General features: G+C 41.4%; 1 protein-coding gene across 2 annotated transcripts in view; it reads left to right on the top strand.

The window, feature by feature from the left end:
• LOC137281652 (transmembrane protein 164-like) overlaps positions 1-15,354 on the top strand; it is a 72,772-nt gene extending 57,418 nt beyond the window's left edge. For both annotated transcript variants that reach the window (XM_067813036.1, XM_067813035.1), the window contains exons 5-6: positions 11,738-11,838; positions 12,582-15,354. In XM_067813036.1, the coding sequence (XP_067669137.1) occupies positions 11,738-11,838; positions 12,582-12,875 (395 nt within the window). In that variant the 3' untranslated portion in view covers positions 12,876-15,354. The remainder of the gene's footprint in view (positions 1-11,737; positions 11,839-12,581) is intronic.
• Positions 15,355-18,395: the final 3,041 nt, after the last annotated feature.

Here is an 18,395-nt window from a genome sequence, read left to right as displayed (position 1 = left end):
GGAGGTAGGTGTACCAGAAGAGCAAGTTCTGATGCTTGTCATACCATTTTACCTCTTGAAGACTGGAGGTAGGTGTACCAGAAGAGCAAGTTCTGATGCTTGTCATACCATTTTTCCTCTTGAAGACTGGAGGTAGGTGTACCAGAAGAGCAAGTTCTGATGCTTGTCATACCATTTTACCTCTTGAAGACTGGAGGTAGGTGTACCAGAAGAGCAAGTTCTGATGCTTGTCATACTATTTTACCTCTTGAAGACTGGAGGTAGGTGTACCAGAAGTTCTGATGCTTGTCATACCATTTTACCTCTTGAAGACTGGAGGTAGGTGTACCAGAAGAGCAAGTTCTGATGCTTGTCATACCATTTTACCTCTTGAAGACTGGAGGTAGGTGTACCAGAAGAGCAAGTTCTGATGCTTGTCATACCATTTTACCTCTTGAAGACTGGAGGTAGGTGTACCAGAAGAGCAAGTTCTGATGCTTGTCATACCATTTTACCTCTTGAAGACTGGAGGTAGGTGTACCAGAACAGCAAGTTCTGATGCTTGTCATACCATTTTACCTCTTGAAGACTGGAGGTAGGTGTACCAGAAGAGCAAGTTCTGATGCTTGTCATACCATTTTACCTCTTGAAGACTGGAGGTAGGTGTACCAGAAGAGCAAGTTCTGATGCTTGTCATACCATTTTACCTCTTGAAGACTGGAGGTAGGTGTACCAGAAGAGCAAGTTCTGATGCTTGTCATACCATTTTACCTCTTGAAGACTGGAGGTAGGTGTACCAGAAGAGCAAGTTCTGATGCTTGTCATACCATTTTACCTCTTGAAGACTGGAGGTAGGTGTACCAGAAGAGCAAGTTCTGATGCTTGTCATACCATTTTACCTCTTGAAGACTGGAGGTAGGTGTACCAGAAGAGCAAGTTCTGATGCTTGTCATACCATTTTACCTCTTGAAGACTGGAGGTAGGTGTACCAGAAGAGCAAGTTCTGATGCTTGTCATACCATTTTACCTCTTGAAGACTGGAGGTAGGTGTACCAGAAGAGCAAGTTCTGATGCTTGTCATACCATTTTACCTCTTGAAGACTGGAGGTAGGTGTACCAGAAGAGCAAGTTCTGATGCTTGTCATACCATTTTTCCTCTTGAAGACTGGAGGTAGGTGTACCAGAAGAGCAAGTTCTGATGCTTGTCATACCATTTTACCTCTTGAAGACTGGAGGTAGGTGTACCAGAAGAGCAAGTTCTGATGCTTGTCATACCATTTTACCTCTTGAAGACTGGAGGTAGGTGTACCAGAAGAGCAAGTTCTGATGCTTGTCATACCATTTTACCTCTTGAAGACTGGAGGTAGGTGTACCAGAAGTTCTGATGCTTGTCATACCATTTTACCTCTTGAAGACTGGAGGTAGGTGTACCAGAAGAGCAAGTTCTGATGCTTGTCATACCATTTTACCTCTTGAAGACTGGAGGTAGGTGTACCAGAAGAGCAAGTTCTGATGCTTGTCATACCATTTTACCTCTTGAAGACTGGAGGTAGGTGTACCAGAAGAGCAAGTTCTGATGCTTGTCATACCATTTTACCTCTTGAAGACTGGAGGTAGGTGTACCAGAAGAGCAAGTTCTGATGCTTGTCATACCATTTTACCTCTTGAAGACTGGAGGTAGGTGTACCAGAAGAGCAAGTTCTGATGCTTGTCATACCATTTTACCTCTTGAAGACTGGAGGTAGGTGTACCAGAAGTTCTGATGCTTGTCATACCATTTTACCTCTTGAAGACTGGAGGTAGGTGTACCAGAAGAGCAAGTTCTGATGCTTGTCATACCATTTTACCTCTTGAAGACTGGAGGTAGGTGTACCAGAAGAGCAAGTTCTGATGCTTGTCATACCATTTTACCTCTTGAAGACTGGAGGTAGGTGTACCAGAAGAGCAAGTTCTGATGCTTGTCATACCATTTTACCTCTTGAAGACTGGAGGTAGGTGTACCAGAAGAGCAAGTTCTGATGCTTGTCATACCATTTTACCTCTTGAAGACTGGAGGTAGGTGTACCAGAAGAGCAAGTTCTGATGCTTGTCATACCATTTTACCTCTTGAAGACTGGAGGTAGGTGTACCAGAAGTTCTGATGCTTGTCATACCATTTTACCTCTTGAAGACTGGAGGTAGGTGTACCAGAAGAGCAAGTTCTGATGCTTGTCATACCATTTTACCTCTTGAAGACTGGAGGTAGGTGTACCAGAAGAGCAAGTTCTGATGCTTGTCATACCATTTTACCTCTTGAAGACTGGAGGTAGGTGTACCAGAAGAGCAAGTTCTGATGCTTGTCATACCATTTTACCTCTTGAAGACTGGAGGTAGGTGTACCAGAAGAGCAAGTTCTGATGCTTGTCATACCATTTTACCTCTTGAAGACTGGAGGTAGGTGTACCAGAAGAGCAAGTTCTGATGCTTGTCATACCATTTTACCTCTTGAAGACTGGAGGTAGGTGTACCAGAAGAGCAAGTTCTGATGCTTGTCATACCATTTTTCCTCTTGAAGACTGGAGGTAGGTGTACCAGAAGAGCAAGTTCTGATGCTTGTCATACCATTTTTCCTCTTGAAGACTGGAGGTAGGTGTACCAGAAGAGCAAGTTCTGATGCTTGTCATACCATTTTACCTCTTGAAGACTGGAGGTAGGTGTACCAGAAGTTCTGATGCTTGTCATACCATTTTACCTCTTGAAGACTGGAGGTAGGTGTACCAGAACAGCAAGTTCTGATGCTTGTCATACCATTTTTCCTCTTGAAGACTGGAGGTAGGTGTACCAGAAGAGCAAGTTCTGATGCTTGTCATACCATTTTACCTCTTGAAGACTGGAGGTAGGTGTACCAGAACAGCAAGTTCTGATGCTTGTCATACCATTTTTCCTCTTGAAGACTGGAGGTAGGTGTACCAGAAGAGCAAGTTCTGATGCTTGTCATACCATTTTACCTCTTGAAGACTGGAGGTAGGTGTACCAGAAGTTCTGATGCTTGTCATACCATTTTACCTCTTGAAGACTGGAGGTAGGTGTACCAGAAGAGCAAGTTCTGATGCTTGTCATACCATTTTACCTCTTGAAGACTGGAGGTAGGTGTACCAGAAGAGCAAGTTCTGATGCTTGTCATACCATTTTACCTCTTGAAGACTGGAGGTAGGTGTACCAGAAGAGCAAGTTCTGATGCTTGTCATACCATTTTACCTCTTGAAGACTGGAGGTAGGTGTACCAGAACAGCAAGTTCTGATGCTTGTCATACCATTTTACCTCTTGAAGACTGGAGGTAGGTGTACCAGAAGAGCAAGTTCTGATGCTTGTCATACCATTTTACCTCTTGAAGACTGGAGGTAGGTGTACCAGAAGTTCTGATGCTTGTCATACCATTTTACCTCTTGAAGACTGGAGGTAGGTGTACCAGAAGAGCAAGTTCTGATGCTTGTCATACCATTTTACCTCTTGAAGACTGGAGGTAGGTGTACCAGAAGAGCAAGTTCTGATGCTTGTCATACCATTTTACCTCTTGAAGACTGGAGGTAGGTGTACCAGAAGAGCAAGTTCTGATGCTTGTCATACCATTTTACCTCTTGAAGACTGGAGGTAGGTGTACCAGAACAGCAAGTTCTGATGCTTGTCATACCATTTTACCTCTTGAAGACTGGAGGTAGGTGTACCAGAAGAGCAAGTTCTGATGCTTGTCATACCATTTTACCTCTTGAAGACTGGAGGTAGGTGTACCAGAAGTTCTGATGCTTGTCATACCATTTTACCTCTTGAAGACTGGAGGTAGGTGTACCAGAAGAGCAAGTTCTGATGCTTGTCATACCATTTTACCTCTTGAAGACTGGAGGTAGGTGTACCAGAAGAGCAAGTTCTGATGCTTGTCATACCATTTTACCTCTTGAAGACTGGAGGTAGGTGTACCAGAAGAGCAAGTTCTGATGCTTGTCATACCATTTTACCTCTTGAAGACTGGAGGTAGGTGTACCAGAAGAGCAAGTTCTGATGCTTGTCATACCATTTTACCTCTTGAAGACTGGAGGTAGGTGTACCAGAAGAGCAAGTTCTGATGCTTGTCATACCATTTTACCTCTTGAAGACTGGAGGTAGGTGTACCAGAAGAGCAAGTTCTGATGCTTGTCATACCATTTTACCTCTTGAAGACTGGAGGTAGGTGTACCAGAAGAGCAAGTTCTGATGCTTGTCATACCATTTTACCTCTTGAAGACTGGAGGTAGGTGTACCAGAAGAGCAAGTTCTGATGCTTGTCATACCATTTTACCTCTTGAAGACTGGAGGTAGGTGTACCAGAAGAGCAAGTTCTGATGCTTGTCATACCATTTTACCTCTTGAAGACTGGAGGTAGGTGTACCAGAAGTTCTGATGCTTGTCATACCATTTTACCTCTTGAAGACTGGAGGTAGGTGTACCAGAACAGCAAGTTCTGATGCTTGTCATACCATTTTACCTCTTGAAGACTGGAGGTAGGTGTACCAGAAGAGCAAGTTCTGATGCTTGTCATACCATTTTACCTCTTGAAGACTGGAGGTAGGTGTACCAGAAGAGCAAGTTCTGATGCTTGTCATACCATTTTACCTCTTGAAGACTGGAGGTAGGTGTACCAGAAGAGCAAGTTCTGATGCTTGTCATACCATTTTACCTCTTGAAGACTGGAGGTAGGTGTACCAGAAGAGCAAGTTCTGATGCTTGTCATACCATTTTACCTCTTGAAGACTGGAGGTAGGTGTACCAGAAGAGCAAGTTCTGATGCTTGTCATACCATTTTTCCTCTTGAAGACTGGAGGTAGGTGTACCAGAAGAGCAAGTTCTGATGCTTGTCATACCATTTTTCCTCTTGAAGACTGGAGGTAGGTGTACCAGAAGAGCAAGTTCTGATGCTTGTCATACCATTTTACCTCTTGAAGACTGGAGGTAGGTGTACCAGAAGTTCTGATGCTTGTCATACCATTTTACCTCTTGAAGACTGGAGGTAGGTGTACCAGAACAGCAAGTTCTGATGCTTGTCATACCATTTTTCCTCTTGAAGACTGGAGGTAGGTGTACCAGAAGAGCAAGTTCTGATGCTTGTCATACCATTTTACCTCTTGAAGACTGGAGGTAGGTGTACCAGAACAGCAAGTTCTGATGCTTGTCATACCATTTTTCCTCTTGAAGACTGGAGGTAGGTGTACCAGAAGAGCAAGTTCTGATGCTTGTCATACCATTTTACCTCTTGAAGACTGGAGGTAGGTGTACCAGAAGTTCTGATGCTTGTCATACCATTTTACCTCTTGAAGACTGGAGGTAGGTGTACCAGAAGAGCAAGTTCTGATGCTTGTCATACCATTTTACCTCTTGAAGACTGGAGGTAGGTGTACCAGAAGAGCAAGTTCTGATGCTTGTCATACCATTTTACCTCTTGAAGACTGGAGGTAGGTGTACCAGAAGAGCAAGTTCTGATGCTTGTCATACCATTTTACCTCTTGAAGACTGGAGGTAGGTGTACCAGAACAGCAAGTTCTGATGCTTGTCATACCATTTTACCTCTTGAAGACTGGAGGTAGGTGTACCAGAAGAGCAAGTTCTGATGCTTGTCATACCATTTTACCTCTTGAAGACTGGAGGTAGGTGTACCAGAAGTTCTGATGCTTGTCATACCATTTTACCTCTTGAAGACTGGAGGTAGGTGTACCAGAAGAGCAAGTTCTGATGCTTGTCATACCATTTTACCTCTTGAAGACTGGAGGTAGGTGTACCAGAAGAGCAAGTTCTGATGCTTGTCATACCATTTTACCTCTTGAAGACTGGAGGTAGGTGTACCAGAAGAGCAAGTTCTGATGCTTGTCATACCATTTTACCTCTTGAAGACTGGAGGTAGGTGTACCAGAACAGCAAGTTCTGATGCTTGTCATACCATTTTACCTCTTGAAGACTGGAGGTAGGTGTACCAGAAGAGCAAGTTCTGATGCTTGTCATACCATTTTACCTCTTGAAGACTGGAGGTAGGTGTACCAGAAGTTCTGATGCTTGTCATACCATTTTACCTCTTGAAGACTGGAGGTAGGTGTACCAGAAGAGCAAGTTCTGATGCTTGTCATACCATTTTACCTCTTGAAGACTGGAGGTAGGTGTACCAGAAGAGCAAGTTCTGATGCTTGTCATACCATTTTACCTCTTGAAGACTGGAGGTAGGTGTACCAGAAGAGCAAGTTCTGATGCTTGTCATACCATTTTACCTCTTGAAGACTGGAGGTAGGTGTACCAGAAGAGCAAGTTCTGATGCTTGTCATACCATTTTACCTCTTGAAGACTGGAGGTAGGTGTACCAGAAGAGCAAGTTCTGATGCTTGTCATACCATTTTACCTCTTGAAGACTGGAGGTAGGTGTACCAGAAGAGCAAGTTCTGATGCTTGTCATACCATTTTACCTCTTGAAGACTGGAGGTAGGTGTACCAGAAGAGCAAGTTCTGATGCTTGTCATACCATTTTACCTCTTGAAGACTGGAGGTAGGTGTACCAGAAGAGCAAGTTCTGATGCTTGTCATACCATTTTACCTCTTGAAGACTGGAGGTAGGTGTACCAGAAGAGCAAGTTCTGATGCTTGTCATACCATTTTACCTCTTGAAGACTGGAGGTAGGTGTACCAGAAGTTCTGATGCTTGTCATACCATTTTACCTCTTGAAGACTGGAGGTAGGTGTACCAGAACAGCAAGTTCTGATGCTTGTCATACCATTTTACCTCTTGAAGACTGGAGGTAGGTGTACCAGAAGTTCTGATGCTTGTTATACCATTTTACCTCTTGAAGACTGGAGGTAGGTGTACCAGAAGAGCAAGTTCTGATGCTTGTCATACCATTTTACCTCTTGAAGACTGGAGGTAGGTGTACCAGAACAGCAAGTTCTGATGCTTGTCATACCATTTTTCCTCTTGAAGACTGGAGGTAGGTGTACCAGAAGAGCAAGTTCTGATGCTTGTCATACCATTTTACCTCTTGAAGACTGGAGGTAGGTGTACCAGAAGTTCTGATGCTTGTCATACCATTTTACCTCTTGAAGACTGGAGGTAGGTGTACCAGAAGTTCTGATGCTTGTCATACCATTTTTCCTCTTGAAGACTGGAGGTAGGTGTACCAGAAGAGCAAGTTCTGATGCTTGTCATACCATTTTACCTCTTGAAGACTGGAGGTAGGTGTACCAGAAGAGCAAGTTCTGATGCTTGTCATACCATTTTTCCTCTTGAAGACTGGAGGTAGGTGTACCAGAAGAGCAAGTTCTGATGCTTGTCATACCATTTTACCTCTTGAAGACTGGAGGTAGGTGTACCAGAAGAGCAAGTTCTGATGCTTGTCATACCATTTTACCTCTTGAAGACTGGAGGTAGGTGTACCAGAAGAGCAAGTTCTGATGCTTGTCATACCATTTTACCTCTTGAAGACTGGAGGTAGGTGTACCAGAAGAGCAAGTTCTGATGCTTGTCATACCATTTTACCTCTTGAAGACTGGAGGTAGGTGTACCAGAAGTTCTGATGCTTGTCATACCATTTTACCTCTTGAAGACTGGAGGTAGGTGTACCAGAACAGCACGTTCTGATGCTTGTCATACCATTTTACCTCTTGAAGACTGGAGGTAGGTGTACCAGAAGTTCTGATGCTTGTCATACCATTTTACCTCTTGAAGACTGGAGGTAGGTGTACCAGAAGAGCAAGTTCTGATGCTTGTCATACCATTTTACCTCTTGAAGACTGGAGGTAGGTGTACCAGAAGAGCAAGTTCTGATGCTTGTCATACCATTTTACCTCTTGAAGACTGGAGGTAGGTGTACCAGAAGAGCAAGTTCTGATGCTTGTCATACCATTTTACCTCTTGAAGACTGGAGGTAGGTGTACCAGAAGAGCAAGTTCTGATGCTTGTCATACCATTTTACCTCTTGAAGACTGGAGGTAGGTGTACCAGAAGAGCAAGTTCTGATGCTTGTCATACCATTTTACCTCTTGAAGACTGGAGGTAGGTGTACCAGAAGTTCTGATGCTTGTCATACCATTTTACCTCTTGAAGACTGGAGGTAGGTGTACCAGAAGAGCAAGTTCTGATGCTTGTCATACCATTTTACCTCTTGAAGACTGGAGGTAGGTGTACCAGAAGAGCAAGTTCTGATGCTTGTCATACCATTTTACCTCTTGAAGACTGGAGGTAGGTGTACCAGAAGAGCAAGTTCTGATGCTTGTCATACCATTTTTCCTCTTGAAGACTGGAGGTAGGTGTACCAGAACAGCAAGTTCTGATGCTTGTCATACCATTTTTCCTCTTGAAGACTGGAGGTAGGTGTACCAGAAGAGCAAGTTCTGATGCTTGTCATACCATTTTTCCTCTTGAAGACTGGAGGTAGGTGTACCAGAAGAGCAAGTTCTGATGCTTGTCATACCATTTTACCTCTTGAAGACTGGAGGTAGGTGTACCAGAAGAGCAAGTTCTGATGCTTGTCATACCATTTTACCTCTTGAAGACTGGAGGTAGGTGTACCAGAAGAGCAAGTTCTGATGCTTGTCATACCATTTTACCTCTTGAAGACTGGAGGTAGGTGTACCAGAAGAGCAAGTTCTGATGCTTGTCATACCATTTTACCTCTTGAAGACTGGAGGTAGGTGTACCAGAAGTTCTGATGCTTGTCATACCATTTTACCTCTTGAAGACTGGAGGTAGGTGTACCAGAAGAGCAAGTTCTGATGCTTGTCATACCATTTTACCTCTTGAAGACTGGAGGTAGGTGTACCAGAAGAGCAAGTTCTGATGCTTGTCATACCATTTTTCCTCTTGAAGACTGGAGGTAGGTGTACCAGAAGAGCAAGTTCTGATGCTTGTCATACCATTTTACCTCTTGAAGACTGGAGGTAGGTGTACCAGAAGAGCAAGTTCTGATGCTTGTCATACCATTTTACCTCTTGAAGACTGGAGGTAGGTGTACCAGAAGTTCTGATGCTTGTCATACCATTTTACCTCTTGAAGACTGGAGGTAGGTGTACCAGAAGAGCAAGTTCTGATGCTTGTCATACCATTTTTCCTCTTGAAGACTGGAGGTAGGTGTACCAGAAGAGCAAGTTCTGATGCTTGTCATACCATTTTTCCTCTTGAAGACTGGAGGTAGGTGTACCAGAAGAGCAAGTTCTGATGCTTGTCATACCATTTTACCTCTTGAAGACTGGAGGTAGGTGTACCAGAAGTTCTGATGCTTGTCATACCATTTTACCTCTTGAAGACTGGAGGTAGGTGTACCAGAACAGCAAGTTCTGATGCTTGTCATACCATTTTACCTCTTGAAGACTGGAGGTAGGTGTACCAGAAGAGCAAGTTCTGATGCTTGTCATACCATTTTACCTCTTGAAGACTGGAGGTAGGTGTACCAGAACAGCAAGTTCTGATGCTTGTCATACCATTTTTCCTCTTGAAGACTGGAGGTAGGTGTACCAGAAGAGCAAGTTCTGATGCTTGTCATACCATTTTACCTCTTGAAGACTGGAGGTAGGTGTACCAGAACAGCAAGTTCTGATGCTTGTCATACCATTTTTCCTCTTGAAGACTGGAGGTAGGTGTACCAGAAGAGCAAGTTCTGATGCTTGTCATACCATTTTACCTCTTGAAGACTGGATGTAGGTGTACCAGAAGTTCTGATGCTTGTCATACCATTTTACCTCTTGAAGACTGGAGGTAGGTGTACCAGAAGAGCAAGTTCTGATGCTTGTCATACCATTTTTCCTCTTGAAGACTGGAGGTAGGTGTACCAGAAGAGCAAGTTCTGATGCTTGTCATACCATTTTACCTCTTGAAGACTGGAGGTAGGTGTACCAGAACAGCAAGTTCTGATGCTTGTCATACCATTTTTCCTCTTGAAGACTGGAGGTAGGTGTACCAGAAGAGCAAGTTCTGATGCTTGTCATACCATTTTACCTCTTGAAGACTGGAGGTAGGTGTACCAGAACAGCAAGTTCTGATGCTTGTCATACCATTTTACCTCTTGAAGACTGGAGGTACTAGATATTCATATCATGGTGCTAAGGTGGCCATGTGGTCTTACACATCAACCTTTGATATGCCAAGTTCTCTCCCTTGTCCATGTCAGGATCTGTTGGTGTTTTTGACCCTCCCCAACCAATGTCCTTTGCAGTGGTGTTACAATGGAATCTGTTTGACTGTCCATCTATCCATCTATGCACATTTGTCTTTCCTGTAGCAGAACATAAGGACATAAAGATATTCAGTATTTCTTCCTTAAACACATAGATAGGACTTGTTGTGAACTGGTGCTCTTTTGGATTTTCATCAAATGGTGAACTTTCTCACGTTTGACACGTTTGACTTCGACTTAAATTGCTGATAATGCTCATTTCCAGATGCTCTCCTTCCACTTTGTGGGTAATCAAGAACCTAGTAACATAAATCTAAAATACGGCTCTGTTTTACAAATGCTTTCAAAAGTGTTGAACTCTAAGTGTTTTTTTCTAAAGGAATTTGCTCATCGCCAGAACATTTGACGTGGTCATAACTAGTTCATATATTCATGAAGAGTATTTTACCATTTGGGGAATAATGACTTTGTCTTCTTCTTTAATCCTGGACTCTTGCCATCTGTGATGCTTAGCCTCATTGTTGTCATACTAATAATAGTTTAGTCCCACATGGATACAGTGTGTGATATTCATTTCTTGTGATGCTTGTGGTGATATTACTGGAACATTGCTAAAAGTGGCGTAAAACCATACTCACTCACTCACTAATAGTTTAAGGGGCGGTGGTGTAGTCTAGTGTTTAAGCATTCTCTCGTCAAGTTTGATTCCCGACATGATTGCAATGTCTAAAGCCTTTCTGGTGTACCCCGCCATGATATTGCTGGAATACTGCCAAAGTTGCAAAGGATTCACTCACTCACTCATTAATCATTTAATACTGAAATCTGGCCTTCCCCTTTACTAATCTCCCCTGATCAACTGATCAAGACCGACTGACTATGGTTTTAGGCCACTTTTAGCACTATTCCAGCAATATCACGGCAGAAATGAGCTATATACATTGTACCCATGTAGGGAATCAAACCTGGGACTTATGTGTGGCAAGCAAACGCTTTAAGGACAAGGCTACCCCATCGTCCCATTGTGACTGATCAAGAAGCTCTGATACAATTGATGAGCTTTGAGAATAAACAGACCCGTGAAGGTCCCGGGGTAGAATAGGCCTTCAGCAACCCATGCTTGCCATAAAAGGTGACTATGCTTGTCGTAAGGAGCGACTAACAGGATCGGGTGGTTAGGCTTGCTGACTTGGTTGACACATGTCATCAGTTGCCAGTTGTGCTTATGCTGTTGATCACTGGATTGTCTGGTCCAGACTCGATTTACAGACTGCCGCCATATAGCGGGAACATTTCTGAGTGTGGCGTAAAACTAAACTCACTCACTTGAGAATAAACAAATTTGTGACTGAGTTTGGTAATGTGATCTGCAACCCTTTGTGAAGTGATAACTTCGTGAATCACCCTCACTCGGCAACTTTGTTGATAGCATGGACACATGGATTAACCATACCGCTTCACTCATAACATCAGTTGCGTAACTTGATATTGAGATGGGTTAGTGTGTGGGGTTTCAACAAAAACCTGTGGGACATTGTAGGAATGCAAGAATGTAATGTTCCCTTCCTATGTGTGTGTGACATGGTCAATCTTGTGGTTTCAGGACCATACATTCCAGAGAACATCCTGGACTTCACGTGGGGCTTCATGTCCCTGGGCATTCTCTACATCTACCACTTCGTGCCCCTCCAGCTGCTGGCATATGTGAGTATCGGGGGTCAGGGTGTTTCCCTGAGGGGTCAGTTGTGTTTGTCTCCTTCAGGGATCAGTTGTGGGTATCTCTGTCTGGGGTCAGTTGTGGGTGTCTCCTTCAGGCATCAGTCCTGGTGTTTCCTTGAGGGATCAGCTGCAGGTGTCTCCTTTAGGGATCAGTTGTCTCCATCGGGGATCACTTGTGGGTGGTTAGTTGTGTCTTCTTCAGGAGTCAGGTGTGGGTGGTCAGTTGTGTCTCCTTCAGGAGTCAGGTGTGGGTGGTCAGTTGTGTCTCCTTCAGGGATCACCTGTGGTTGTCTCCTTCCGGGGTCAGTTGTGGGTGTCTCCTTCCGTGGTCAGTTGTGGGTGTCTCCCTCAGGAGTCAGTTGTGGGTGTCTCCTTCCAGGTTCAGTTGTGAGTTTCTCCTTCACTTGTGTGTGTCCCATTCAAGGCACAGTTGTGTGTTACCTACAGATTCCAGTTATTTCCATTCTGTAGTAAGATTATGAAGATTGTTTGTCAGCTGTTTAGATAGTAAATTTATAGCATTAGTACGTTTGTCCCATTTTTTCCAAATCAGGCATATGTAAATTCATCCCAAAATCAACATGCATCCCAAAATCAACCAGCAAGACTGATACCTTCTTCATGACTGACAAGTCATGGACTGTATCATTCTCATATTCCACTGTTTACCACAACACTACTTAAGGAGGCAGTGTATTTCATCATGTTTATTTATCTGTTTTTTCCAGTTCTCCACAGTCAACTTAAACAACATGCTCTGTCCCGCTGTGTCTGACCCCTTCCATGGACCCTATTATCGACTGTGTGCTCTCACTCACCAAACTATTCTTATACCATGTCTCGGAAAAGTTTATGTTCTAATCGCCAATCATCTACCAGTTTGGCGAGCACAGTCGAAAAAACATATACAGGAAGTGAGCTGCTGGGAAGGGAGCAACATCAAGTATCCTCACCAAGTTAATCATGCAAGGGGAGATAACTCTGACCAACAGCGATTGAATGGACATGTAAAGACATCATGAACTCACGTTTTTGCATTTGATGTTGTCATGTTTATATTTGTTTTACAATCATCACTTGTAATTTTAATGTGTTTAATATATTTAACATCATGTCTTGCTCACTTTTAATGTGTTAACAGTTCATGTGGTTTATCTTGTTAAAGAATTCATTTATTACATTTTTTCCTCCCATTCTCGTGCATAGTTGAATATTCCTATGAATTTTTGAATTCTTATTGAATTCGTCTGTATTGCTGACTGTATTTAACTTGGGTATTAATACTTAATTGTTGACAATTGAGAAGGTTGAAAATTGTTTAAATATTCATAAGCTATAAGTCGTTTTAAGCCTGAGCGCTAAGAGAGCATTGAAAATCTAGACCCTGGTATTCCATTGGAGTGATACAAGTGTTGTAAACTCCCCAAAGTTTCAGCCAGACAACTGGTCTAATGACTCTCACAAGTTACCAGACCGATTGGCAAGTTGCCAGTCCAGTATGTCCTGGATTAAGAAAAATGATAATGTTAATAAGTGGAGGGAAACTGCTTAATGCTTTCAAATCTGTTTCAGTCAAGGCTTTAGTCATTATACTCAGATTCAAGCAAGACCATCGGGCTTGAAACATTTTAAAACTCACCATCTAGGTGCCAAACTGACTATCCCAGACGGTCATGCACGAGGGAGTTTGCAGCGCATTTGTTGGAAGAACATCATTTTGTCATTTGGCGCTTAACTGGTACACCCCTCTGGGTAAGCCAGCCAGTCACTGTGATTATCTTCCCTTGGTACTTAGTATGACAGTCATGGACTCCTGGCCATTGAGCTGCCCTTGATTCAAGCACTACAAGAGCGAACCTTAAGGACTCGAGGTCGCCACTTAATTTCTACGTGATTTTGTCTTCTTTGCCATTGTATACTCCTGCAAAGCTAACAGAAGAATGAAGATCAAGGACCCAATCGCCACTTAATTTCCAAGTGACTTTGTTATCTCTGCAGTGTTGCACCATAATGTAGTTAAAAGAAGCACTTTTCAAGGATTGAATCACATCGTTTTTAATAGAAGAGTTATGCAGAATGTTTCGTTTACTTTCATTTATGATGTCCAGAACAGTTGGTGTTTGTCCAGCCTATACTTAACTTCAGCTACACTAAGCAAACAACACGAGTCATGAAATATTTTTTTAAACCGTACTCAATTAAAGGAACTCTTCCATCCAAAAAATATATGAAGAAAAAAATATTCATGATCCTTCACCCTTTTTTGAATTTTTTCATGCAGTATATATTGACATATAATCTAGATCAGAAAGAAAATCTTTGTTGACAAATTAATCTCTTCCTGAGTCTTGAGAGATGGTTTGAGAGGAAACCCAAAAGAGTTTTTTCTGTTTTCCGTGCAGTGGACAAGAAAATGGCCAGCATCTTGTCTTGCTGACAGATGGCTGTCTTTTAAAATTATCCATACAAAAAATGTTTTGTCAGACTTCCTTCGCATATTCCAGAGATGCCAACCACTCTGATTTTAGAGGATTACTCTGATTTTCAATCACAAAATCTACACTCCGACTTGTCGATCAAAAACTCTGATTTTTAGAAAGTACAAATATGTTTATAAATTTTGAATGTTTTAAAGAATTTTAGTAAATAGCTGTTTGAATATGTCCATTTGAGTTAAGTATTATCTGGTTAAGTATGCCAAAAAATTGCTAAAAATTGACTAAGTCTATTTTCATAGGGGAGGCCCCTCAAGATCCCCCTCTCACGCTCACCCCCAACTTGCACCTTCAGGGTTTGAGAATTGCTTTGGGCAAGGCATGGCTCCGCTTTCATTTGATTCAGTTTTGGCATCTCTGATATTCAATTTGGTGCAGGAATAAAACACACTGGTCGTCATCAATGTTTAAGAGGCAGAGGGTATTGGGAATGTTTTTTGTTACTTTTCTTTGCACATTGATAGAATGTTTCATCCTTGAACTTACATTTTCCTTATGATCAGCTCGTAATCTGATCATGGTCATTATTATAATGAGTATTTGTTGGGTACACTTATTACCGGTACTATTATTATCATTATTATTATTATTATTAATCAGGATATTTGTGGTTTTAAATTCCAGATTGAGGAAGCCGTACTTTCAGTTTTCTTGCACATTTAATGTTATGCCTGTGTACCAGTGTCGGTATGTTATGGAGAAAGCCTTGTTGATAGTGAATGTATTTGTTTATTCAGATCAGTGTTCAACTTCTATCTGTGTAAGTAATCTTAGCACTAAGACAGTCAGTGATGACCAATGACAGTTCATTATTACTAGAAGTGAAACACTATCTGGTGGTATTTGTAGAACAGTTTTATTTTGTCTTCAATTTGCTGAACCATAATACAATCCCAAAATTCAGTATTTCAGGTTTTCGAACAATTCTTTTACCTAGTCATAAAGTGACAATTTTGTCCATTCAAAGTAACAGATTTTCCCCGTGTTATTAAACATTGTAAGGTTTTGCTCTTGTCTCATGTATCATGATTATATCCTATATACTGACCCGAAATGGACAGAACCGAAGTCCTTGCACCGCAATATGAAATTGTATCGTGGTATGAGTGTATTGTTTCACCCCAAATTATTATTCTCATCAACGACCACTACAGTGATTATCAGATAGGCAGCTATTAAGATAACCATTGCTTCTGTAAAATACATAGATGATTATAAAAGACTACAAAGAAATGTGTTCCTCCGGTAAAAAATCGCTACAGTGATTGACTAATAAGGCTGCCAAAATGATTAATTTTACTCTGATTTTCGACCATTAAGATGGACTTGAGTCATGTGGCTAAGTTCATTGTGACTTATATACAAGTCAGCCAAAATGGGGAACTAAGCCCTAGTAACATAAACAATCTGTAAATCGATCATAAGTGCATTTAAAGACCCGTTGTAGCAAACATGGATGAAAATCATCATTACCATGACTGCAAATTGATGAATGCAACACCCACTGGGGTTCAGAAATCCCATTGCCCGATGCCCGGGACAAGTCAGTTTTCATTTCGGGCAATCAAATAATGGTATGTTACTTGTCCATGGACTACTAGAAAAATTCCATGTATGGTTTCAAAGTGCAAATAAACTTGGATTTCTTTTTATATCTGCTCATAATGTAGCTATTTCATTTTGCAATAATAGTAATTTAGAGCTATTGTTCTTTGAAATTTATCACTCTTCGATAAATAGTCCAGTAAACATTAACATCAGATATTGTGTCATAAAATCAGGGCAAGTGGACAATTAGTCAGGACGCGTTACTTTCTTGAGGTCACTTGCCCTGTGGCAAGTGGCTTTTTAAAATAAAATTTGAACCCCTGACCCACTAGGTATATTTTGTGGAAGTCATGGTGGCTGAGCAGGTTAGGTGCCTGACACTGAAAGTGTGGGTTTGAATCGGTTCTTTAGTGAGAAAGTGTAATCCCACCTCTATCTAAATGCTACTGTGTATTCATAGACATGTCAGGTCAGTATAAATCTTCTTGAATGATGTAACTCCAGGAAAATATTAAGGCCTGCTCAGATTATAGTAAGTGCCACATGTAACACTGACTTAGCGCTAAGATCACTTTGTGGAATGGGAGCTACGTTTCTAGTCCAGGAGGAAAGTTCGTTGTCACAGACTGCCAGGTATTCATCTCTTGAAACAAATTCAGGGCTGAGTTGTTTTATACTCCGCAATATTACCATTTTTTACAGTGTCCTGCAACTAGTTCAGCTTGCACCAGACAAACCAGTGATTAATGGAATGAGCAATAAATGCTGAACACATAGGTCACATCTAAGTCAAGGGGTCCATGTTTCCTACAGAAAGTTGAAATTTTAAATATTTAGGGGACCATGGATTCAAATACAGATCAGTAAACATCCAAATTGCCTGAAGATCCCCTTTACTTTCTAACACTGATGAGAGGCTGACCACTTTCAATACCTGCATGAGACAGAGACTTTCATGTATTTCAGAAGTGGTCATTTTGTTTCTTATTGGCACTTTTCACTGAAGTAAGGCATCGGCTTGAAGCCTTTCCAGGAATATTTTCTTCAAATGCGTTTTTCTCTAGACTTCTCTAGACTTGTTCTTTTAATGAGGGCATTTTTAGATGTGGTGCTTGAGGTAGAGGAGATATAGGTTATGAAATTAAGAATTGTGTACAGCAATAAAGGTTTCCTTTCAGTATGAAGACGGGTTCTGATCAGGTCCATTCTGGTCAATTTCATCACCAGATAGTGGGTGAGTTAGATTTATGGTCACATCGGCAGTATTTCAGCCATAGCATGACTTTTACAAATTACGTATTCATAATAAATGCAATCAAGTCTAAACCAGATCATATCAGATAAAACTGTACAGTTTGCATCTGTTCATCAATGTAGTAGGCCTGTTGTTGTACAGAGTTGGTACAATCTGGAAAAAGCCTGGAATTTGGGCACTTAGGCTTTATAAGCCTGGAAAATCAATTTTTGCCTTAAAAAGCCAGGAAAATGAAGCCTAAAAAAAAGTCTTGAATTTCAGGTTATAGATTGAAGTGTAGATTGTGTCTACTAAACCATTCAACACTGTAGACAGGTTTTCCAAGCAAGACATCACTAGTCCCCAGACACTGTAGGTCAGGAACCTGCCAGACAGTAGTTGCATCAAAATGATATACGATTTTAGGAACCTAACTAACAGTAGCCAAGAGCCAAGGTGTTTGGGTATAGGTTATTCATGAACATCTTTCCTCATATTTATTAACTACCTTTCTAATTTGATCGATCTAGCACTTCAAAATTTGCATCACTTTCTAGGCAAACAGACAATAACAGTGCTCAGAAGATGTGTTTTCTTATTATTTTCATTTGGTTTGCTTATGTAATTACTTGCCGTATTGGCTTTATTTTTGCTCATAAAAGACTTGGAAAAAGTCATGAAAATTTTGATCTTGAAATTCTGTATGAACCCTCTTGTAATAAGAATTCCAGTGGATTGGTGATCATTTCATACAGAATTTCATATTTTAAATGCAGACAAAATATTTCTGAAAATTATCTGGAGATATGATTGTGGGATCAAAGAAATTGCTATAATGGATGATAGGAATCAGATTTATGTATTTGCATTTTCTATAGTCAGAATATGTATGCCATCATGTACTAGTGACAATCTTATCTCAGTGCGTCTTGTGATACAACTATTTGATATCCTTATTCTTCACCACATTTAAGTCAGTTGACTGAAAGTCAAGTGACATTATGGCATGACATGGTTGTCACGTTTTCTTATTCTCAATCATCATCCTCTCAACTGCTGGACCATAATCATGGATTTGTCGGATGAGTTAGTTTAGTTGTATGCTTCTTTTAGTAATCTCACTGCGGGGGGCACCAGAAATGGGCCTCACATATTGTACCAGTGTGGGGAATCGAATCTGGGTCTTCTGTATGTCAAGAGAATGCTTTAATAAGGCTACCAAAATGCCCTTGATGGGTTTGTTTCTACCAAGGCATAGTCTATAG

This window comes from Haliotis asinina, chromosome 4 (genome assembly GCF_037392515.1).
Source record: "Haliotis asinina isolate JCU_RB_2024 chromosome 4, JCU_Hal_asi_v2, whole genome shotgun sequence".
NCBI classification, from domain to species: domain Eukaryota; kingdom Metazoa; phylum Mollusca; class Gastropoda; order Lepetellida; family Haliotidae; genus Haliotis; species Haliotis asinina.
This window is presented reverse-complemented; position numbering and strand designations above follow the sequence as displayed.